Source organism: Sceloporus undulatus, chromosome 5, assembly GCF_019175285.1.
Source record: "Sceloporus undulatus isolate JIND9_A2432 ecotype Alabama chromosome 5, SceUnd_v1.1, whole genome shotgun sequence".
Classification (NCBI taxonomy): Eukaryota; Metazoa; Chordata; class Lepidosauria; order Squamata; family Phrynosomatidae; genus Sceloporus; species Sceloporus undulatus.
In genome coordinates, this window is record NC_056526.1 from 4,071,905 (window position 1) to 4,087,444 (window position 15,540).

Sequence of the window (15,540 nt, forward strand, 5' to 3'; positions counted from 1 at the left end):
ATGATGATGATGATGATGATGATGATGATGATGATGATGATGATGATGATGGTAACAACAAAATAAAAACCTTGTTATTCCAGAGACCAGGTTCTCCGGGTGGAGCCCTGCAATGAGGAACAGGTCCAGCTACTAAAACGGCTTCGAGCCCAGCAACCTCTCCAGGTGTGTCATGTCATACGGGGGTGTTAATAGCCCTTTCCACGTATGGGTCAATTGTAAAACAATTCAACCCATGCAAAGATATGCCATAATTATGCTGGAGGCATCCCTGCATGTATGGCAATCGCCTCTGGTCCTTTGGAATTTGGTGACACATTCCAGGTCATTTTGCACACAATGCAATTGCAACACTTCAGTAGCTAATACGTCAAAGGATAAGATCAGAATTCAAATGACCTTAATAGATTAACAAGCTGGGCCAAAACTAACAAAATGAATTGACAGGAGTTGACTGCATACGGTGCAGCTGCGGACAAGTCTACATAGGGATCAGCAAACACAGTGTCCAAACAAGAATCAAGGAATACGAGAGACATTGTAGACTGGGCCAGCCAGAAAAATCAGCAACAGCAGAACATGTTATAAACCAACCCAGGCATAAAATGCTATTTGAAAACACTGAAATTTTAGACCATGCCAACAACTATCAGGTCAGAATGCGCAAGGAAGCCATTGAAATCCATAAACAGTTAGACAACTTCAACAGGAAAGAAGAGACACTTAAAGTAAACAAAGTTTGTCTACCAGTCCTGAAAAACACCAAAATTAAGACCTAGCAAAATGCAAATGAAAACCACCCAGGGCCAGGGGGTTTCCCAGCAGACAATGGACCACGAATGAAGCAGACACTAAACCTTGCCACTCAACAACAGAACAATACACAAATTAACATGTAAATCACTTGCTCTCAACCAAGGGTCACATAGTGTGTGTGTGTGTGTATATACATATATCCCAACTCTCTTCCCTGCCAGCATTCTCTGAAGATGCCACCCCCAGATGCTGCTGAAACGTCAGGAATAAAATCTTTGAGAACAGGGCCACATAGCCTGAAAAACCCACACAAAAAATTGTATTTTCAGATGTTTATGTGTTCTGATTGTTCTGATTTTATATGTTCAGTAATTTTTTTCAATTAAAAAAAAGAGTTTAAACCTTGATTCTGGGGTTAGCAAACTCTAGGGGTCTAGTCCAGGGGACATTTTTCTGACTCTGGGTTCTGCTAGCATCAGACCTCCTCTCATAAAACCAGTATTGGCTGGAAGTTCAGTCCCCATCTTTCTGTCTTCAGCATCTGGGATTTATAGGTGGTCCCATATCTCTCCTGCTTGGATATGAGTCTGGTTATCCTGGAAGCTGCTCTCTGGAGATCAGCAGATTTAATTTCAATGTCTCTAGAACTCATTTGGATTTTCTGCTTCCCAGCTTAACTTTTGGCGGTTCCCTTCCTTCCCGAATGAGCCGGCAGATGTCCAAGTGCCCTTTGCCAATCTCCAAAATGTGAAGGTCTTCCTGGAGTCCCATCAGATCAAGTACAGCATCATGATAGAAGATGTCCAGGTAGGCCAAACATAGCAAAAACCACCACTGCAATTCATAAGAAGCCCCCAGCAAATTCTAATTTAACGGCAGCGGTGGATGAAAAGCAGTATCATACATGTCAGCTTCCCACAGCATGGGTGCACTCAGGGGTAACATCATCAGATTCCTTTTGTGGTGGTGGCAATAACTTTGAAGGCTTGAACGTAGAAAACTCTATACTGGTCATTTCTGCCACTGTAGATTCTTTAATCAAGCCTGGGCAATCTTATTATCATTATATGACTAAAAATGGGAACTGTAACATGATGTTTCAGTATAGACTGCTCTTGTTCATGTTCTTTCTACTCAGTCCCTCACACCTTCCTTTCAGTGGCAGAAGGTGGCTTCCTTGTCTGTGGTTTTACTTCACGGCATGAACCAGAGCAATCTCAGAAAGAATTCTATTTGTACATCTATCAAACATCCAAACTATTGGATGGGATGGAGCCATGGCATTTAAAGTAGTATCCGACTGCTATAACTGCATGTGTAAACCTATTCCAAGCTGATCTAATACTGTATCAGCAACCACACATTGCTGTTAATGAAGTTTATGAAACAATTAAGAGAGGGAACATTTTTTCCATAGAAAAATTAAGCTCTGAGAATTAAAAACCTTACTTCTGACCAATCTGAGGGGGCAGTTGGCAGTTCTCCATTCAATGGACTTAGACAAGACAGTTATGCACCATTTCCTTGTCAGCAGAAGTTGGAGGGAATTTCCAGCCTGTATTTTTATTATTATTATTATTAATATCCATTTTTCCTGTTACAAAAACAACCAGAGTGGCTTATAATTTAAAATTCCAACAATACACTATTTAATAGACCAATCTTCCCTCCCCCACTAAAATGACAATCAAACCTATGATAGTTAATCTGTTAAAAAATAGAATAAGGCTTGACTTTTCCCCAAAATGGTCAAGGGTCCAGGCTTCCAACCCTAGCCGTCCAGTGTGTTTTCTTACCAGTTTGTGCAGACTCTAGCAACAGACAGCTTTCCTGCCTTATGCATCAAAGTCTAATATTAGTATTCATATTTACTGAGCAAAACTCATAAGAGGGTTGCCACAAGTCAAAGCTGACTTGACAGCACATAACAACATTAAACATCTGCACTGGGATTTCTACTTCCAGTTCAAAGTTTCAGTAGAATTGGGTAGCATTTCCCTGAAAACATAAGGAATCCTGCAATGCCAACCTGCTTTGGATTCTGTAGCAGATGTCCATGATGTGGTCTTTGCAGGATATATGGAAATTCTGGGGAGCAAAAATTTCAATATGATCCCCTTTCTTCCAAAACCCCGCTCAGAAAAGCCTAGATCACCCACAATTAACAAACATGAAAACTTAATTTTTAAATTGTAGATGGAGCTTGAGGCTCATTTCTTTTTCTCAAACAATTGAGAAAAAGCTATCAAATTCTCCCTGTTGAAAGATGCTCTCTTCTTAGGCTGCAGTGGATGAAGAACGGCGAGAGATGGACCTCAACCAGCGAAGGGAACGGGGCAGGAACAGTTTTAACTATGGGGCTTACCATCCCCTAGAAACTGTAAGTGGGTCAAAAACAGATTCTCTTCCTCCTCCTCTTCCTCTTTTTCATCATTCACTTCATGACAGGTCAAGGTGAAGATTTTGGAGACCTAAGCAAGATCTTGCAAACATGCCGTCCAACATCAGATCAAGGTGTGGGAAGGAACTGTGGGCATTTCAAGAGACCTATGGCAATTGGTGGCTATGATGTCAAGAAACAGGAATCCACTTCTGATTTTAGCCTGAACTTTAAACCAGTGAATTTTAAATTGGTATATTTTAAATTTTATGTTAGGTTATTTTAATGTATCCTATGTTTATATGTTTTAACTGAATGTGTTTAAATTATCCTTCGGGAGGGGTAGGTAAGAAATACTATTACTCCTACTACTACTACAACAGGACCTATCTTGCACTGACACTCGCATCTACACTGCAGAAATAATGCAGCTGGACATTGCTTTAACGTTGCTTTTTGTGATCTTAACTTCCCTTCCCTTTTATGTTATTGGAAAATCAGCTTTCACAATATATATGTACATCTGAGAGCTTTTCCTCCACTTGCTTGCAGAAAGGCTTTCAAGGTTCTAGTCCTCATATACTTTTATTTTCCTTTGTCTCCTCCTCTACCACCCAAAAAATGCTTGCAGTTATCTGCCAGAAGTGTGAAAATCCATAATTGTTTGAGTTTTAGATCTATCAAGCTATGGATGATCTTGTGGCCGAATACCCGCAGCTGGTGAGCAAGCAACAGATTGGAGAGTCCTATGAAAAGCGGCCCCTCTACGTCCTCAAGGTATATTTGGAAGCCTCACTTGCCATTCCTGTGCTCTTTTCCCCAATTCAGAGAAAGGATTGCAATATAGCTTTGTAGCTAATTTCTTTTTTAAATTCTTGTAAACTGGTTTGAATGCCTTGACAGGAGAACGGTAAGGTCTAAATTGAATAAATAGATTTAAAAAATAATCCACAGGGACCCTGTGAGAGCCATAATACAGGAGCTTTGCTGAGTCCCTGGAGATGGGGCAAATGTTGAAAGCACAGGGTTAAGGATTGAATATCTGAATAAATGGCTGTTTTGTAAGTTGAGCTTCCGTTCTGTAGTTCAGCACTGGAGGAAAGAACCGTCCTGCGATCTGGATCGATGCTGGAATCCATGCGCGAGAGTGGGTCACCCAAGCGACTGCTCTGTGGACTGCGAGAAAGGTCCGTGGCTTTTCATGTATAGTATTTTCCTCAATGCTTTTCCTCCTTTTCTCTGAACCAAACTTTCTCTCTGTGACTTCAAGTCGCCTACTGACTTATGGCAACCCCATGAATTTTTCACAGAACTTCCTTAAGCAAGGAATCCTCAGAGGTGCTTTGGCCCATTTCTTCCTCTGAAATAGAGCCCGCAGCACTTGGTATTTGTTGGCAGTCTCCCGTCCCTGTCTAGCTTCCATGAGCAGGCAAAAGCTAGTGCCTTTAGGATATTTGGGCACCAACCAAACTCTAGCAGGAGAATATTGCTATAGGTTATGAAACTGAGTCTCTCTAATCTGGAATGATTAGAACCAGAAGTGTTTTGGATTTCGTTTTTCAGAGTTTGGGATATTTGTATGTACTAAGCATTGGACTAGGAGACCAGGTTCAAATTCCTGCTTAAGCATAAAAACCCATTAGGTGACCTTGGGTAAGTCATCTCCTCTCAGCCTCAGAGGAAGGCAATGGCAAACCTACTCTGAAGAAACTTGCCAGAAAACCCCATGACAGGTTCATCTTAGGGTTGCCATAAAACAGAAGCTATTTGAAGTCAAACAACAACTACAGAAGGGGCGACTGTACAATCTTAGAGATGGCACCCAAGTCTAAACATGAAGTTCATTTATCTTTCCTACACAGCTTATACACATAGCCTGGAGGTAATTTTTTACACAATATTTTAAATAATTTTCTGCATGAAACAAAAGCTTGTCTACAATGAACCATCAGCAAGCAAAAGTGCCACTCTTTCAGCCACCGTTGCGGACCATTTTGGAATTCTGAATAAAGGAGTCACAACCTAGACTAAACAGTCTGCTATCATGCTCTTGATGGATTTTATTGTTCTGATTTGTTTCCTTTTTGGTCTTTGAGGATAAAATCCTGCAAAGTTTTTGAACTGAGCTATAGTGTGTTTTAACCTGTAGCCCCCCAGTTGTTGTTGGGTTACAAATCCCAACATTCCTCAGACTGGTTATGCTGGGAAGGACTTCTAGGATTTGTAATCCAAGAATGATTCCACCTCTCCATTTTGGATTTTGGGATTCCGTCACATCTGTTCTCTGGATAAGTTGCATGTGGCAAGAATATCAATAAAGCATAGGTGGACTGGTACAGTGGTCCATCCATTCCTTCATCCAACAGCAGCCAATCAGATGCCTCCAAGAAAGCCAGAAGCAAAACCTGAAGGTAATTACCTTCTTCTGTTGCTGGGCAACAACCAATGGGCAGTGACCATTTCCTCTATGTTCTACTTCTGGGTTTCCTGGAAACACCTGCTTAGCTAGTGATGGTCCTTGAGGTCTCTTCCAACTCTATGATTCTAAGTAGGATGCTGCTCAAAATTAGACTTTCAGGCTGGAATCCCATTGGAAGCCATGCCCTATGAGGAGCTGCTGACCCTTCAAAATGGTTTTGAATGGTTTACCCATGAAAACACGCTGCTGGAATTGGGCTCTCCATCAGCACTGAATGGGATTTGAGCCTCAGTCTGATCCAAAGCCAGGGACCTTCTGATATTCTTATGTGTTAAGGGATGAAGAGTACCACATTCTTGGTTGGGAGAAGGGAGCAGATCTCTTGTTTGGAAAAGGGTCAACAACGACTGTGTTGGTCTGACTGGACACACCCAGAGAATAACAGTTGCAAGATCCTTCTGTGGCTTCTCTTTTTGTACATTCAGATTGCCTCCGATTATGGATATGATCCTTCACTGGACTCCCTGTTAAACACAATGGATGTTTTTCTACTGGTTGTTGCAAATCCAGATGGATATGTCTTCTCTCATACTGAGGTGAGTACTGGACTTTAAAATCCAATTCTTACTTCATTTCCTCTTTCAAACTATGATTACTACTACTGTCGCATCATCATCTCAGGGTGCATTTCTGGGGATAGCATTCCACAGACTGAGGACACGGCTAAAAATAACCCTTCCCATGTCAATTATTGCACTGCAGAAATAATGCAGTGTGATACCGCTTTAACCGTCATGGTGCCATCCTATGGAATGATCCTGGGATTTGCAGTTTGTTGTGGCACCAGAGCTCTCTGATGGAGAAGGCTAAACATCTCACAAAACTACATTTCCCCGAATTCCATAGCATGGAGCCATGACAATATCCTCTGAGCTTTATCACACAGAGGCAAATTGGGGGCAAATTGGCTAAATGGGATTTAAAAGTCTACAAAACATCCGCAAAAGCAGGTTGTTTTTCAGAGGCGTTGATGTCAATGAGAAATAATGTGACATTAATCTGAACGGAAAGTCGACAAAACCCCCTCCTTTTTATTCTCGGAAGCTCCCCAAAAGTAAAAAGGAGCGGGTTTTGTCGACTTTCCATTCAGATTAATGTCGCATTATTTCCCATTGATGCCAACATCATCTGAAAAACTACCCACTTTTGCAGGTTATTTTTACTTTCTGTTCGAGTTAAAACCGAACGTTGTGTGAAAAACAACCTAGTTTTGTGGGTTATTTTCACTTTAAATCTAGTTTCTGCACAAGGATCAGTCCCATGAGATAAAGTCCTTAGAGGAAGGAGTCATAAAAAGGGCTCAATGTTGGGTCCAGATTACTGCTCGCTTTCCTCCAGAAAGTGAAAACCTTTTTATTCCAGCAGGCCTTTGAGATTTAATTCATGTAGCAGTAGCATGTGTGATGTGTCTTGATTTTTTTAAACTATGTTTTATGTTATTATGTTTTACATGTATTTTAACTGTTGGTTAAACATATTTTTTTTAAAAAAATATAACATTATTGTTTAATTCTTTTTAAAGTATGTCAAATTGAAGCTTGGTTTAAATCACTCTAAGCCATCTTAGGTTCCATTCCAGCACGCAAGCAAAGTCTAATGTTTGGTTGTTTTTTAAATGATTTTGAGGTGTTTTATAAGGCGATTTTAATTGTTTTCCAACAAATACAATGACACACTGTTTTCTTCTTCGCCTGCAGAATCGCATGTGGAGGAAAACCCGATCTAAGACCCCTGGCAGCCTTTGCGTTGGAGTGGATCCCAATAGGAACTGGGATGCTGGCTTCGGAGGTAGAAGCAGAGGTTTCATCTTGGGATGATGCCTCAAGAATGATTTCTTTGATACTTCTTGTGCATGCATTGCTCCTCTGTTGCACATTGGCTCTTGTTCATTTTCCACATCGCTGCCAAGGTCAAGCAGATGATAGAAACATTTACAGCCTTGGGCTGAGATCTAACTATTAGCCCCCTTTGTCCTCTGCTTACTTCCATTGACAGCAATAATAATAATAATAATAATAATAATAATAATAATAATAATAATAATACCCCATTGTATATAATGAGACTGGAGCATCCATGGATTTTAGTATTCACATAATACTATCCACAGGATCCACAGGAGGTCCTGGAACTACACTTCAGCAGGTACAAAGGGGCTAATGTAGTAGTAATAATGATAAAGATAATGATACTTCATTGTATATAATGAGACTTGAGCATCTGTGGATTTTGATATCCATGGGGTGTCCTGGAACCAAACCCCAGCAGATAGAGTTCACTGTAATAGTAGTAGTAGTAGTAGCAGTAATACTCCATTATATCTAATGGGACTGGAGCTTCCATGAATTTTGGTATCCACAGGAGGTCCTGGAACTACACTTCAGCAGATACCAAAGGCCTACTGAATAATAATAATAATAATAATAATAATAATAATAATAATAATACCCCATTGTATATAATGGGACTGAAGCATCTGTGGATTTTGGTATCCACAGGACATCCTGGAACCAAACCCCAGTGGATAACAAGGGCCCACTGTACAGTAAACCATGTGCTACTAACATAATTACAATTACATCAAACAGAGGATGACAAAGAGGATTAAAACTCCAAGAACAAAACAAGAGGTTACTGGATAAGATATTGAACAATAATAATGACAGATACAGAAGTTGATCCCCTTTACAATCAGTTGCTGCTGTCTTCAAGATGTTGCACCAGATCTTTTGGGCTCAAGTTAATTGGGTTATTTTGGCATTTCCTACCCTCCACCCCTTCACTTTGTTAGGACCAGGAGCTAGTAACGATCCCTGCTCCGATTCGTACCATGGACCAAGTGCCAACTCCGAAGTGGAAGTGAGGTCCGTTGTGGATTTTATCAAGAGCCACGGAAATGTCAAGGCCTTCATTAGCATCCACAGCTACTCCCAGCTCCTGATGTACCCCTATGGATACACCTGCACCAATATCAAGGATCATGCAGAACTGGTAAGGCAATGGCATTCATTGACATACGATCAATAACACCCTCCTCTATCTTGTGGCTACAAGGGGTTTAAAATTGAGACATTGAACAACACTCCCTCCAAAATAAGAATTCTCTTCTAAATGAGATTTCCTTTTGCTCATCACATTTTTAGCATTTCAATAATTTTCAATAACTTAAATCTTCAACTGATCATTTAAAAATAGAATTGAGGCTTCTGGGGTGGGGTGGGGGGGTCTATTTCATTTACGGCAAACCAGGTTCTAAGCCTGCCCTGGGAGAAAGGCGGCATATAAATAAAGTAAATAACTAAAAATAAATGAAATAAGAAAAATCTGTCATAGGTTTGCTTTAGAAAGGATTGCCATAAGTCCAAGAATGACCTGAAGGCATACAACAACAACAAATAGCTCCTTCAAAATTCAGGATGTTCCCAACCATCTCTGGCCCTCAGGTGCCAAAATGTTTTGAGTTTGTCTTAAAAGCTGCGCAAATCAAGCACAGCTCCCAATCCTCCCAATCCTTTGGGAGTGAATGTGGCAATAATCAAATAGTTTAGTACTGACTCCTCTATAGTATCTCTCCTTTAATGGTCTCGGTCTTTCCCTCCAGGACAACGTGGCAAAAATGGCAGCCAATGCCCTGACCTCCCTGTATGGCACCCAGTATAAAGTTGGACCTATCTGCTCTGTCATCTGTAAGTAATCTCCACTGAGATCCTACTTCGTGTTTCCTGGTGTAAATCTATGCTCAGACACAGGTTGTGCTACATCAGCCTTGAGCTGAATGGCAACATAGGCTGCATCCACACTGCAGAAACAATCAAGTTTGACACCACTTTAACTGTCATGGCTCAATGTAAAGGATATGAAAGGAATGGGGGAAAGGATTAAGGGATATGCTGTTTTTCTTGGCAAATGTGAAGTCAATATTTGTTATCTTTTTATTTATTTACAATTTTGTTAAGTGATGTTTTTTTTTTTTTGAGAGAGGGGGGAATATATGTCTATAGGAGAATGTTTGGGGTTGTGTGTTGTAGTATCTTGTGCTTTTTCAAACATGTTTGTGTTAATCTATCATTAAAATATAGTATTTTTCAAATATATTATAATATATTTTATTAAAAGGAGTGTAGCATCTAACAGTGCCACTCTATTCTGTTTTGGTCAAACCTCACATTGAATCCTGTGTCTAGTTTTGCGCACCGTAATTCAAGAAGGATGTTGAGAAGCTGGAGCATGTCCAGAGGAGGAAAAACAAAATGGGGAAGGGCCTGGAAACCATGAAGCCCTCTGAAGAGAGACTTAGGAAGCTGGGCATGTTTAGACTGGAGAAGAGCAAGTTAAGAGGGCATTTGATAGCCCTGCTTAAGTATTTGAAAGCGTGTCCTATTGAGGATGGAGTAAGCTTGTTTTCTGCTGCTGCAGAGAATAGGACACAGAGCAATGGATGCAGAAAAGAGATTTCGTTTAAAAATCTAGAAGAACTTCCTGACATTAAGAGCTGTTTGACAGTGGAATACACTCCTTCCTTGGAGTGTGGCAGAGTCCCCTTCTTTGGAGGTTTCTAAACAGAGGCTGGATGGCCATCTATTGGGGGTGCTTTGATTGTGTATTCCTGCATGGCAGAATGAGGTTGCAGTGGATGGCCACTGGGATCTCTTCCAACTCTATGAGTCTATAATGAAACGAAGCCTTCTTTTTCTTCCAGACCAAGCCAGTGGAGGTAGCATCGACTGGTCCTACGACTATGGCATCAAATACTCCTTTGCTTTTGAGCTGAGGGACACCGGACGCCATGGCTTCCTCTTGCCCGCCAGTCAGATCATCCCAACGGCTCAAGAGACCTGGCTGGGACTCAAGAGCATTTTTGAGCATGTGCGCGACCATCCTTACTGAGAGGAGGAGCAGAGAGAAGGAGGAGCAGTGCTGTGACTGTTGTATTTCCCTCACGCGTGTGCAGTGGCTGGCTGGAGGAGTGGAGGGGGCAGAGGATATTTTACAGACCCTGTAGATTATTATAAATCCCAATGAAATGGAAAGCAGACATTGATTCCAGTGTGAAATTTTATGCATTAGGTACGGTAGGCTCAGCCTATTAAGGAATTTAAAAAACAGACACAAAGAGCACTCATCCAAAGCAGAACAACAAGTGTTCCAAAAAGTAACTTTTGGATATAGCAAGAGTAAACACCATATATACTCGACTATAAGTCGACCTCATGTATAAGGAAGGGCAAGTTTTGGGGCTAAAATTATGATTTTGCTGGATAAGTGGATAAGTCGAGGGCAAAACCTAGGGGCATATAGCAAAGGATCTAAAGGCTGGAGCAAAGCAAAATAATGTCAAAGAACTTACAAAATTCCAGCAGACATAACTCTTTATGCTTACTCTTAAGGCTGGAAGGATGAGAGACTAGAGGGGTCATTGCTTCCAGGACAGATTAGACTCTTGCTTTTCACCAGGGGAAGGTTCCGTCTTTTAAATAAGAGTTAAGATACACTACTTACATTGACTCATGGATAAGCTGACTCAGTTTTTTGGGGTCAATTTTTTGACCTAAATTTCTAGACGTATACATGAGTATATACAGTACATTTCTATACCGCTTATGAGTGCACTTAAGCACTCCCTAAGCGGTTTACAATGTGTAAGCTAATTGCCTCCAATAAGCAGGGTACTCTTTTTAGCGATCTGCGGAAGGATGCCAGGCTGAGTCGACCCTGATGGCAGAGGAGGAGGAAAACAAGCAAAGACAATATATTGCTGGCAGGGTGTATGGGGTGCGGTGTAGACAGTACTGGGTGACACTTCAGAGAGGAGCGTCAGCCTGTCCTCTGGAGTGGAGTGTACCTTCACATGTCTCTGTGGGTAGACCAGGATTCCTGGAGTCTGAAATTGGCAATAGTCAGACCACTGCTAAAAAAAACCTCCCTAGACCCCCTGATAAGAAATAATTACAGGCCAGTGTCATTGCTGCCATTTTTGGGCAAGGTGATCGAGAGAGCGGTTGCCTTCCAGCTCCAAGCAGTCTTGGATGAAACCGATTATCTGGATACCATTTCAAACTGGCTTTAGAGCGGATTATGGATGAGCTCCGTCTGGGCACTGACAGGGGAAGTGTGTCCTTGTAAATGCTCTTGGACATCTCAGCGGCTTTCGATACCATTGACCATGGTATCCTTCTGGAACGTCTGAGGGAGTTGGGAATCGGGGGCACTGCACTCCAGTGGTTCCATTCCTACCTCTCGGGCAGATTCCAAATGGTGCAGCTGGGGGACATTTGCTCCTCTAAGAGGGAACTGACATCTGGTGTCCCTCAGGGAGCTATTTTGTCCCCCATGCTATTTAACATTTACATGAAACCGCTGGGAGAGATCATCCGGAGACACGGGGCACGGTGTTATCAGTAAGCTGATGACACCCAGATATGTTTCTCTGTGTCACTGACTGCTGCAGTGTCTAAGGATGGTGTCTCTCCTCTAAATGCCTGCTTAGAGTCAGTAAAGGGCTGGATGAGGAAAAACAAACTCAGCTTGCATCCAGAGAAAACGGAAGTACTAGTGATAGGTTCCCCAGGACCGGGGAAGGAAATTTGTCCACCCGTCCTGAAGGGGGTCCCACTTCCCCTGAAGGACTCAATTCGCAGTTTGGGAGTGCTTCTGGACTCGTCCCTGCAATTGTCATCCCAAGTTGATGCGATGGTCAGAAGCATTTGATTGATCGCAGTTGATACAACCCTACCTGGGCCAAAGAGACCTTGAAACGGTGGCACATGCTCTGGTAACCTCTTGTTTGGATTTCTGTAATGCGCTCTACATGGGGCAACCCTTGTACCAAACTCGGAAGCTTCAATTAGTACAAAACATGGCCGCCAGATTGGTCAGCGGTCGTTCCAGGTTTGACCACATAACACCAATCTTAAAAGATCTTCACTGGCTGCCTATTTGCTTCCGAGCACAATACAAGGTGTTGGTAATTAAATATAAAGCCCTACATGGCTTGGGCCCGAGTTACTTGAAGGACCACATCTCCCCATATAATCCTCCCTGCACTCTCAGAACAACCAGGAAGAACTTGCTCGAAGTCCCTACTTCTCAGAGGGCCTTTTCAATAACGGCCCCCAAGCATTGGAATAGTCTTCCCAAGGAGCTCTGTCTCATTACCTCCCCTGAACTGTTTAAAAAGAGACTTAAAACCTTTCTCTTTAACCAAGCATTCACCCATGTTCACTGAAGTTATGTTCGATCCCCTTTCTCCCTCCCACTTACATACACCTATGAATTGGATTTTAATTGTATATTGTAATTAATGTAATGTGGTTTTAATTTTATCTTGTTTTAATAATTTTACTATGTACACCGCTTTGATCACTGCGGAAAAGCGGTATAGAAATATTAATAATAATAATAATAATAATAATAATAATAATAATAAAGTATTATGAGGAAAAAACTCAGGCAAAAAGACAGCACTGATATTCTTAGATGCTGAAAAGGCTTTCGATGCCGTAAACTGGGAATTTATGAGAGAAGTAATGGAAAAGATGGATTTTGGTGAAGCGTTCATAAAGTGGATATTTATAAGATCCAAACAACACAAATTATAGTGAACGGGGAGAAAACTAAAGAATGCCAAATCACAAAAGGGACAAGACAAGGTTGCCCGCTGTCCCCTTTACTGTTTATCCTATGTCTAGAAGTGCTAAATAAACAGATAAGAGAAGAGATGCAAATCAAAAGAGCTACAATTAATGATCTCAAATACAAAATAAGAGTACAGTGCGCCCACGTCATACGTGGACACACTATACATGGTTTTCAGCAAATGCTGAAAGCCGCATGGGAGTGCACAGGGCACAAGGAGTGGCGCATCCCATTTAGAGTAATGGGGTGTGTGTCTGTGGCACGTGTGTGCACCGCCGCATGCACAAGCCCCATTACTTTCAATGGGGCTCAAGCGTACATGGTTTTTTTTACGCAGAGGGGGTCCAGAACGGATCCCCCACATAAAAAAGGGCGCACTGTATATGCAGATGATCTGGCGATCAACCTCTTCCGATATTTAAAGGTGACTGTATCATGTCACATCTCAGTCTTCTCCAAGATAAATATACCCAGCTCCCTAAATTATTCTTCACAAGGCTTGGTTTCCAGACCTTTGTTGGTTACTCCTGCAATGGATCTCTTGTCTTTAAAGAGTTGGTGACCATTGTGCGTTAAAACAGAAAACCCAAGTGAGGACTGAAAATCCCATCAATACCCAGTGATTCCCAAACTCTGGTCCTCCAGATACTTCAGCTCCCAGAAGCCACAGCCATTTTCACCAATAGTCTGGGAGCTGAAATCCGAAACCCCTGGAAGGCCAGAGTTTGGGAATCACTGCTCTAACCACTATAGTACATTGCTTCAACCGCCACCCACCATTCACAGCACAAGTCCTTCACTGGTCCCTTCTAATGCCTTCTTGGAATGAACTTCCAATTCTTTCCTGGTCATCAGCAGCTGGGCAAAGCAGGTGCAAGACTTAAAGCCATATATGTGATAGATTTCAACCTTTCTTCAATATGAGAGTGTTTAAAACAGGGGTCATGTTGGCTACGAAGGTTGCAACAAGCATTTGGCTTCTGCAAGAGGTTGCACATATATGTCCAGCATTTACTCTGGAGATCCTCATGGCTTTACATCTGGGGTCAGTCTCAATTCCTCGCTGAGACTTTTGGGGCCCTTTCACACCGTGCAATTATAGCATCGTGATTCCACTTTAACCAGCCTGGCAGAAGCTACTATGCTAGAATCCTGGGATTTGCAGTGCTGGGAGGGGCATTTTGAATTCTCACCCAGAGAGCTTTAATGTCTCCTCAAACTATGAATCCCAAGACTGGCTAGGATAGAGTCATGGTCATTAAAGTGGAATCATACTACTTTAACTGCATACCCTCCAGCATTTCACAGGTGAAAACTGGAACATATATGTCCCAGAGTGTAGTCAAGATGACAAATATTATTAATGAGGAAAAACACACAAGGTATGAAACGCACTGGGTGACCTTGGGCAAGAAGTCACACTCTCTCAGCCTCAGAGGATGGCAATGGCAAACCCCCTCTGAATAAATTTGCCAAGAAAATCCCATGATAGGTTTGCCTTAGGGTTGCCATAAGTTGGAAATGACTTGAAAACAACAACAACAACAACAACAGGGGATAATACAGCAGTTTGCTTTTGCTTGCTCCTATTGGGAAGGGCACAAGTCTGCCCTTAACTGTCCTCTCCCCTCTCTGCTGAGTTGAATACAAAATGCTTTTGCACAGTGAACTTAGTTTACAGTAATTGAAGCATGCTGAAAAACTGGGACATGAGAGAATTAAACAGGACTATTTGCTGACAAATCTGAATAGTTAGAACCCTAGAGTTGGGGATAAGCTACTTCTGTGTCCCAGAATCATATTTATTAAATATGACTTCCTTTTTGGGTTGAGAAACAGAGAAAAAAAATTGGAGAATGGTCCTACATCTAGTAACTGCCGACAGGTTCAAGTTGGCAAAAAACTGGAAATTAGAGAAAATACCTACCATGGAAAAATGGTTACAGAAGGTAATGGAACTAAAAGTGATGGACAAATTAACAGTTTGGATTAATACAAAAATCAACAAAAGAATCAGAAAAGGAATGGAATCCCATGGTAAAATATCTGAATAGGGTTTGGGATATAAAGAAAACACTGCTATAGATCATGAAAAGACAGGTGTAAATATGAAATATTTAGGCCAAAGAGGAACAAAGCTGAGCGAAGGGTAAATCAACAAAGGAGTTTATCACACACAGAGTGAACTGGTAAAACCCTGTGCAGAAACGGGATTTTAAAATCTGGGTGCTGTTTGTCAGGTGTGTCGGTGTGAAAGAGAATAAGGCGAAAATAATTCGAACAGAAAGCG

The 15,540-nt window shown here is 41.7% G+C and overlaps 1 protein-coding gene across 1 annotated transcript in view; it reads left to right on the plus strand.

Moving 5' to 3' along the window:
- LOC121931281 (carboxypeptidase A2-like) overlaps nucleotides 1-10,602 on the plus strand; it is a 12,054-nt gene extending 1,452 nt beyond the window's left edge. Inside the window, exons 2-11 of the mRNA XM_042468849.1 lie at nucleotides 84-165; nucleotides 1,429-1,563; nucleotides 3,038-3,136; nucleotides 3,812-3,913; nucleotides 4,222-4,323; nucleotides 6,041-6,151; nucleotides 7,313-7,403; nucleotides 8,407-8,606; nucleotides 9,217-9,301; nucleotides 10,315-10,602. Of these exons, the coding sequence (XP_042324783.1) occupies nucleotides 84-165; nucleotides 1,429-1,563; nucleotides 3,038-3,136; nucleotides 3,812-3,913; nucleotides 4,222-4,323; nucleotides 6,041-6,151; nucleotides 7,313-7,403; nucleotides 8,407-8,606; nucleotides 9,217-9,301; nucleotides 10,315-10,502 (1,195 nt within the window). The 3' untranslated portion in view covers nucleotides 10,503-10,602. The remainder of the gene's footprint in view (nucleotides 1-83; nucleotides 166-1,428; nucleotides 1,564-3,037; nucleotides 3,137-3,811; nucleotides 3,914-4,221; nucleotides 4,324-6,040; nucleotides 6,152-7,312; nucleotides 7,404-8,406; nucleotides 8,607-9,216; nucleotides 9,302-10,314) is intronic.
- Nucleotides 10,603-15,540: the final 4,938 nt, after the last annotated feature.